This window comes from Primulina huaijiensis, unplaced genomic scaffold, assembly GCF_012295235.1.
Source record: "Primulina huaijiensis isolate GDHJ02 unplaced genomic scaffold, ASM1229523v2 scaffold43325, whole genome shotgun sequence".
Taxonomy (NCBI): domain Eukaryota; kingdom Viridiplantae; phylum Streptophyta; class Magnoliopsida; order Lamiales; family Gesneriaceae; genus Primulina; species Primulina huaijiensis.
The window spans coordinates 1,267-8,992 of record NW_027360479.1 but is presented as its reverse complement, the minus strand read 5'-3'; the positions used below and the strand labels follow the sequence as shown (position 1 = coordinate 8,992).

Here is a 7,726-nt window from a genome sequence, read left to right as displayed (position 1 = left end):
AGGGCTTTCTTATTGCTTCTTCGCACCCGTTGATGGCCACAGGAGCTGTTCTTTGTTTAGGATTACTGGGTCTGAAAAGTAAGTCTAAGCGGTGTATGGGTTTACAAAAGAATTTTGCTTATCTAGTTGGAACAAAGACTTCGACTACCTTTTTTTATTATTATTAATTTGTTAAAATTGTTTTTTTCTTTTTAAAATGTTTTGTCATCATTGTCAACAGGGACGAGACAATTCCTGTACTACAATTCAATGCGCCTCTTTGTCAGCGAAGAGGTACCGCAACTACTATTGATTCTCTTGTATTTATGATATATCAAACTACCTGTGTAAACTAAAACATGAGTGGCATACACAACAGCAAGATGGTATTTTGATTTAGCTCTTATACAAAGTTTCTCGAATAGACACAAGAGCAGGTGAAAATAGTTTATCCTGACAATGTAACATTGTGAAATAGATGAAATTTTTTTAAAGTTTTGGTTAAGTTAGCTGGTTACGTTTATATCGCGAAGAAAATCTATTAATCATTTTAAGGATATTTGACTCTTGGAAATGATGCTTCTGATTCAGGTCTTGCTTTCTAGAGCAGATGTAAAGGTTAAGGAATTGCGGCAATCCATGGATGTTTTGAAGGCTGAAGCTGAAAAGTTGGAGGTATTTTTTTTGGATAACTTTTTGTGCTTGACACCAATACCTGAAGCATTCTTCAGTCGTACTTACTGCTTTTCAAGAAAGGTTTACACCTTCTTGATACCACCCCTCTCCTTTTGCTTCCACTCAAAGACATTAAATAAAAGTTCATATGAGGGAGGCGTGAGATTTCAAACAGATAGTTGGAAACTTTTTAATGGCTTTGATTGTGAAAGTAATAATTGTGATGTTGACTCATCTGGATTTAGAAATGACACGTGTGCTTAATACATTAGAAAAAGGCAATGCAAGCAGAAGATGACTTGTTACGAGGGGGAAAAAAACTCAGGTTTTTCTATTCTTTCAGTCCGTTGCCTGTATTCAAGCTTCATTTATAAGATATCTCATTCATCTGTTAATAATGCTTTCTGCTTAAAATTCTATTCAGGCAGGCAGGAAAGCAAATACATACTGCCATCAACTCTGCTTATAAGATAGAAAGACAAGCAGGGGGTTTGTAAACTTATCGTCTCTTTCTTTTGTTAAATATTTATCTGTCTATATTGGCCTGTGTCCATGGCTAAGGGTTGTAGAGATAATGATATGTCAAGCGATAACAGTTCTGTTTTCTTTCTCGATCAGATTGTCTGATATGCTTTATGTTTTATCAGGCTTGAAGGATGTTCTTAGGGAGCTTCCTAGCAGAGAAGCATCTCGGTTTAGAACACAAGTCCCTTCCACTATTTATCTGAAGGGGTAATATACATCTAGTCTAGTAATATCCCTGTTTGTGATTGAATATCAAAAGATCTTGTTTCATAAATTTCTGCAGAGTACTTCTTGTAGCAGATTTTATGGAGCATGGTTCAGGTTTCTTATGTTAAAAAAAAATAGTTGGTTTTTTTTTTACAATTTTATGCTTCCAGACCTTGGTCCTTGGCATAGTACTAATGTTTCATTGGTCATAATATAGAAATTATAGATTTATACAAGACCAATCTTTTAAAATTGTTATAGAAATATAAGCTTGTAATCTATTGCCGAGTGGCTTTAGCTGCGTTTTTCTTCATTATTGTCGAAAATTGCGGCAGAAACTTGCAATTCATAACAAGTGAAAGGATTTATCTCTGGCATCTTCAACAAGATGGATGCTAACATGTGTTGGATGGCCCATCCTAATTCTTAAGAACCGCTGGATTAATCATGCAAGTGGCCGACAAAGTTTTTAGCTCTTGGAATAGAGCATATGTGTTCTATATATGTGTTTTGTGGTCTTTATGTATCGTTCTTCCCTCTTAAACTATATGAGTTTGACCAGGAGGTATACTCAAATAGCCTAAATATGGCATGGTTAAGCTTCCGAATCATGATCATAATTTAGGCAAATTTTGCTTCCGCCACCTTGTGTCCTTGTCGAAGTTCATACTGAAAAATCTGCCTACACAACAAGCATATACTCTTTTGAGACATCATGTAGTATGTCATCATCTATTTTTACTCTTGGTAGAAATTCATGCCCTTGGCATGTGTTGAAGCCATACTGTTTATTGAAATGTGAAAAAAATTTATATTAATTTTTTACTTTTACTTTTTGGAGTTAGACGTCATCATCGTGAACACCTACTTAAGCAGGACAAATATCAGAACACTAGTTAAATGTGGTGAAACTTGACGTCATCAATGTGCGTGCATGTAAGAAAACATAGCATTTTTCACTGTAAGAAATACAAATGGTGACCACTTTTCTGCTTTTAGGTTATGAACCTTGTTAAAGAGGCAAAACGAGAAAGGAACACTCTGTCCATAGAAGTTACGAAGATCAGCAATTATGGGATCTCAGCTTGAGACTTGCCTATCTTGATCCTCTTTCCATGGATATAAATCCAATATAGTTTCTTGAATCTCGTAGATGCACGGTACATTAGTTGCTATCCTTAAAATTAAAGTGGTTGCAGATCATGTTTTTCAAAATATGGCAGTGAACATATACATTTGAAAGTCAGCAGCGATGCTGTTGCAGCAAACTCCGGTTTCCTGAAAATGAGTGACGGTTTCGACTCCTGTTTTGTGGATTTTTATGCCATTGTCATGTTATTTCTTACACCGTCCAGTACATATTTCTGGACATGATTTGTTAAAGTTCAAGGCTGAGTTTCTACCTCTTAATGTTCAATTGTTGCCATTGAGTCATTTGAAATCGTCAGAATATTAAAGAATGGATAGTTTCCTTACACGAGTCGGTCTAATGTAGAGTCAGTCACATTCTATAATAAAAGGCGTACCGGTGTGTGTGATGCATGTGCGTGACATGGTATAGCAATTGTTGACATGGTTTTAACATGATCTGTGATCTCAAGGGTGAGCTTTGCTGCTGCAATGCTTTTTGCTTGACGTCTCCCGATATAGTTAGGGGCTCAGTTTCGGCTGGTTCACAACATATTTTGTACTCCTATCTTTAAAGGTGCGACATTGGTTGTTCATTTTACAATTTTACTTAAATGTCATATTTTCGTTCAAGGACTCAAATTTAAGGGACATCTGATACTATGTGGGGATGACATTTTATACCTCATGAATCATAATAATGAAAACGACATAGTTCAACATATAGATGATAAAATATAAAGGAAATCCATATGCTTTATCAAGGCTCGAGCTAGGGCGAAAAAGAGTCGGACCATTTCTTGATTTATCAGTCGTTTTTGGACATTGGCCACTAATCCCGTGGATTGTGCTGCCTGTCGATGCTGAGCTCAATTATATGGGTGCAGTCAAAAGCTCAACTATCTTGAGAAATGTCTTTTTACAGTAATGTGTAGAAAAACTTATATGCAAATTTTACCTAGAATTTATGATTCCTCAGCTCTTGCTCGGCACCACAAAGCAAATGATTGTACTTTCATACAAGACAAATCCGAACACATCAATCTCACATGAATGCCAATACAGTGGTTTTGACTCTTGACTTACAATTTCACGCCTAAAAGTCATGCACAATCAATTAAAGCACCATGTTTCTATCCTTGACATGGGTGTTTGGTCACAATACAATTGAATAAATAGGTAGGTTATCGAGTTCTTTATAATTTATGCATCGATTATTTAAATGTCAACTTGGAAATCGATATCATCGTAAAATCACAGACAAACTTAGACTTGGTATTTTGTGGTCTCTTTCACCGTTGCAACTTGTAAATAAATTGCCATTTCTACAGCTCACTCTGATTACCATACTCGACGTTGACATTGACTTGGTGTTTCTATTTCCTCCAGTTTTATACAAAAACCGTGTGTTCCCAACATTTTCATCAACGAAGACTACAATGGCTAGAAAAAACATTGAAGCTCCGGCGATTGGAATCGATTTGGGCACGACTTATTCATGCGCAGCCGTCTGGCGGCATGATCGTGCTGAGATCATACCCAATGACCAGGGCGACCGCACCACACCTTCTTATGTAGCTTTCAGCCCGGTAGAACGTCTCATCGGCGGTGCCGCCAAGAATCTTGCCGCCATGAACCCAGCCAACACCATTTTCGGTTAGATGTTGCTATTAGCATTCACAGTTTAATTTCTTGATCAATCTGCTTTTTTAGTGTTTTTGTTTTGGGTTCCGGCCGTTGACTTGCTCATGTTTCTAATTATGTTGATGTATTTCTTTTCATCCATAACTGTTCAGTTTCGGTATAAAATTGGGTTTCTAATTTGATGCATCAAACTGAGTCGTGTGCTTGTTTTGGTTGATCAAAAGTCAAAATTACCTGATTATAATCTCTCCACCAAGAACGTAACGATCGAGTTTTGCTCTACTTCGGGTTGATGAACCATTTGCTGTTTTTGGTTGCTCAATTAATTCTGCAGATGCTAAGAGGTTGATCGGTCGAAGATTCAGCGACTCTTTGGTCCAGAAGGATGTGAAACTCTGGCCTTTCAAGGTCATTTCTGGCCCTGATGATAAACCCATGATTACGGTTACCTTCAAAGGCGAAGAGAAAAAATTTGTGGCCGAAGAGATTTCATCAATGATCCTCATCAAGATGAAAGAAACTGCTGAAGCTTTTCTTGGGTCAACAGTGAAAAAGGCAGTTATCACAGTACCTGCCTACTTCAACGATTCCCAGAGGCAAGCAACCAAGGATGCTGGAACCATTGCTGGGCTTAATGTCTTGCGTATTGTTGTTGAACCAACTGCTGCAGCCATTGCTTATGGTCTTGACAAAAAGTTTGATAGCTCTGGTAGAAAGAGTAATGTGCTTATTTTCGACCTAGGGGGTGGCACCTTTGATGTATCTCTTCTCACTATGGAGAATAGCATGTTTAACGTTAAGGCCATTGCTGGTGACACCCACCTTGGAGGAGAGGATTTCGACGATAGAATGGTTAACCATTGTGTTCAAGAATTCAAGAGAAAACACAGGAAGGATATAGGTGACAATCCCAGAGCATTGAGAAGGTTGAGGACATCTTGTGAGAGGGCAAAGAGGAATCTATCATCTGCAACAGAAACAAACATCGGAATCGATTGTTTGTATGATGGGATCGATTTTGACTACAAAATAACTCGTGCAAAATTCGAGGAACTTAACATGGATTTGTTCAAGAAATGCATTAAACACATTGAGGAGTGTTTGAATGAGGCTAAGATGGACAAGAATAGTATCCATGACGTGGTGCTCGTTGGTGGATCCACTAGAATTCCAAAGGTCCAACAAATGCTGCAAGAATATTTTAATGGTAAGGAGTTGTGTAGGAGCATTCATCCAGATGAGGCCGTTGCTTCTGGTGCAGCAATTCAAGCAGCATTATTAGCTGGCCAGGGCAATGCAGAGGTTCAGGGTATACTATTATGCGAAGTCACACCACTGTCACTTGGCGTGCATGTCGAANGGAATTTCAATTCGAGCAGGGGCATTTGCAGCATGTATATATGATTTAGTTACCCCTTTTGTGTCTGCAAATGCATCTGGTATTTGATTTGCTATTCTTTGCAAGTGCACAATTTGCTGTACATCTTTTTCACATTGTTTTGTTCTTGGATCCAGATGTAACAATGATGATACATACCATGTAATTTCTTTTTCGGTATGTTTCTGTTCTCCCCCTAACATTGGGAAGATTTCCTCATTAAAATGACAATCAGCAAAACGTGCTGTGAACACGTCGCCTGTCTGTGGTTCAAGATATCGAATGATCGATGGACTATCATAACCAATATAAATTCCAATCTTTCTTTGAGGTCCCATTTTCTTTCGTTGAGGTGGTGCAATAGGCACATACACCATACATCCAAAAATTCTCAGATGAGAAATGTCTGGTTCTTTACCAAATGCAAGCTGCAATGGGGAGTATTTATGATATGCACTTGGTCTGATGCGAATTAATGAAGCAGCATGTAAAATTGCATGTCCCCATATAGAAATAGGGAGCTTTGTTTTCATAATCATTGGTCTAGCAATCAAGCAGCAATTCAAGCAGCATTATTAGCTGGCCAGGGCAATGCAGAGGTTCAGGGTATACTATTATGCGAAGTCACACCACTGTCACTTGGCGTGCATGTCGAAGGGGGTGAAATGAGTGTAATCATACCAAGAAACTCTGCTATTCCTACCAAGAAGGAGGAACAATTCATGACATGCGCTGACAACCAAAGCGTCGCGCTCATCCAAGTGTTTGAGGGAGAAAGGGCGAGAACCATGGATAACAATTTGTTGGGCAAATTCGAGCTCACAGGCATCCCACCAGCTCCAAGAGGCATCCCTAAAATAACCATCTGCTTTGATGTCGACGCCAATGGGATTCTGAATGTCTCTGCTGAAGATCAAACAACTGGAAATAAAAAAAACATCACAATCATCAATGACAAAGGCAGGTTATCTACCGAAGAGATCGAGAGAATGCTGCGAGAAGCCGAGTTTTTTAAGGCAGAAGATGAGAAGCATAAAAGAAGAGTTGAGGCCAAGAATGCTCTGGAAAATTATGTCTACAGCATGAGAAATAAAATTAAAAATGACAACAATTTTGCTTTCAACTTGACATATTCAGACAAGAGAAAGTTTGAAAATGCGACTGAGCGCGCTAACGAGTGGTTGGAAAACAACCAAGATGGCGGAGAAGATCAGTTTAAGAATAAAATGAAAGAGCTAGAGAACATCTGCAACCCCATAATTGCCGATATGTATTCGGGTGGCAGTGGTCCTAAGATTGATGAAGTTGATTAATTTTCTTATTCCATATACAATTGTAACATATTGTAAGGTTGGTTTGATTTTGTTTGATGTGTTTTATGAAGTTTTATTTTGAACAGATGAATTGAACTCTGTATTATATGTTTGCTTTTATTTTTTCTGGTTGTGATGCAAAAAAATAATTGACTATTTCAATTTTATTAATGTTTTTGTATATTCAAATTTCATAAAATATTATATTGGACTGGTGATATCGATTAGAATAATTTCATTAAATTATTAAGTTATCTTAAAGGTTTTTTTTAATTCATTGTCCATCTTAAATGAATTTGGACATCAATACACATTCTTCTTTATTTCTTAAATTTTATGTCAAAAAAATTATTTTTTTTAGATTTCCTTATTCATTTAAGTTAGCAAATTAAATTAATATGTCTTTTTAAGGGTTTTTTTTGTGATTCATTGTCCATCTTAGATAGATTTGGACATTAATTCACATTCTTCTTTATTTTCTAAATTTTATGTTAAAAAATTATTTATTTACATTTTTATTCAATTTCTGTGATTCAATATTCATCTTATATATATTTGGACATTAATACACATTCTTCTTTTTTTTATTTCTAAATTTAAACTAAATTTATGATATAATCTTTAAAAAATTTTTAATCAATATGATGCTTATAATAAATATGAATTATATTGATTGTTTATTATCATTTGTTATATATTACAATTTTACATATAAAATTTTTAAACTGAGTATTACATATTAATTTATTTATATATGTTTTTTACTATATATATTTATTTGAGTGGTATTATGTTAAAATTTTATTACTCTTAAATTATTAATCACCAATATTAATTTATAAATGATTGATTCTGATATAAAATTAATTATCTATAA

General features: G+C 36.1%; 2 protein-coding genes across 9 annotated transcripts; both read left to right on the top strand.

Annotated features, from left to right (window-relative positions):
* Positions 1-6: 6 nt before the first annotated feature.
* On the top strand, positions 7-3,090 carry LOC140970042 (RGS1-HXK1-interacting protein 1-like). Of its 8 annotated transcripts, XM_073431594.1 has the most exons (8): positions 7-78; positions 221-273; positions 571-654; positions 927-979; positions 1,079-1,143; positions 1,302-1,360; positions 1,463-1,500; positions 2,386-3,089. In XM_073431594.1, exons 1-8 carry the CDS (start codon positions 33-35, stop codon positions 2,390-2,392), a joined length of 405 nt encoding a protein of 134 aa, XP_073287695.1. In that variant the 5' UTR covers positions 7-32; the 3' UTR covers positions 2,393-3,089. The 8 variants fall into 8 exon arrangements, 4 of the variants coding, with proteins under 4 accessions (XP_073287695.1, XP_073287697.1, XP_073287696.1 ...); XM_073431596.1 differs by lacking the exon at positions 1,463-1,500 and having other exon boundaries at positions 2,610-3,090; XM_073431595.1 differs by lacking the exon at positions 1,463-1,500 and having other exon boundaries at positions 1,302-1,386; positions 2,386-3,088.
* Positions 3,091-3,815: 725 nt separating this feature from the next.
* Positions 3,816-7,016, top strand: LOC140970043 (heat shock cognate 70 kDa protein-like). The gene is made up of 3 exons (XM_073431598.1): positions 3,816-4,170; positions 4,493-5,460; positions 6,136-7,016. The coding sequence occupies exons 1-3, from the start codon at positions 3,954-3,956 to the stop codon at positions 6,847-6,849; spliced, it is 1,899 nt and encodes a 632-aa protein (XP_073287699.1). The 5' UTR covers positions 3,816-3,953; the 3' UTR covers positions 6,850-7,016.
* Positions 7,017-7,726: the final 710 nt, after the last annotated feature.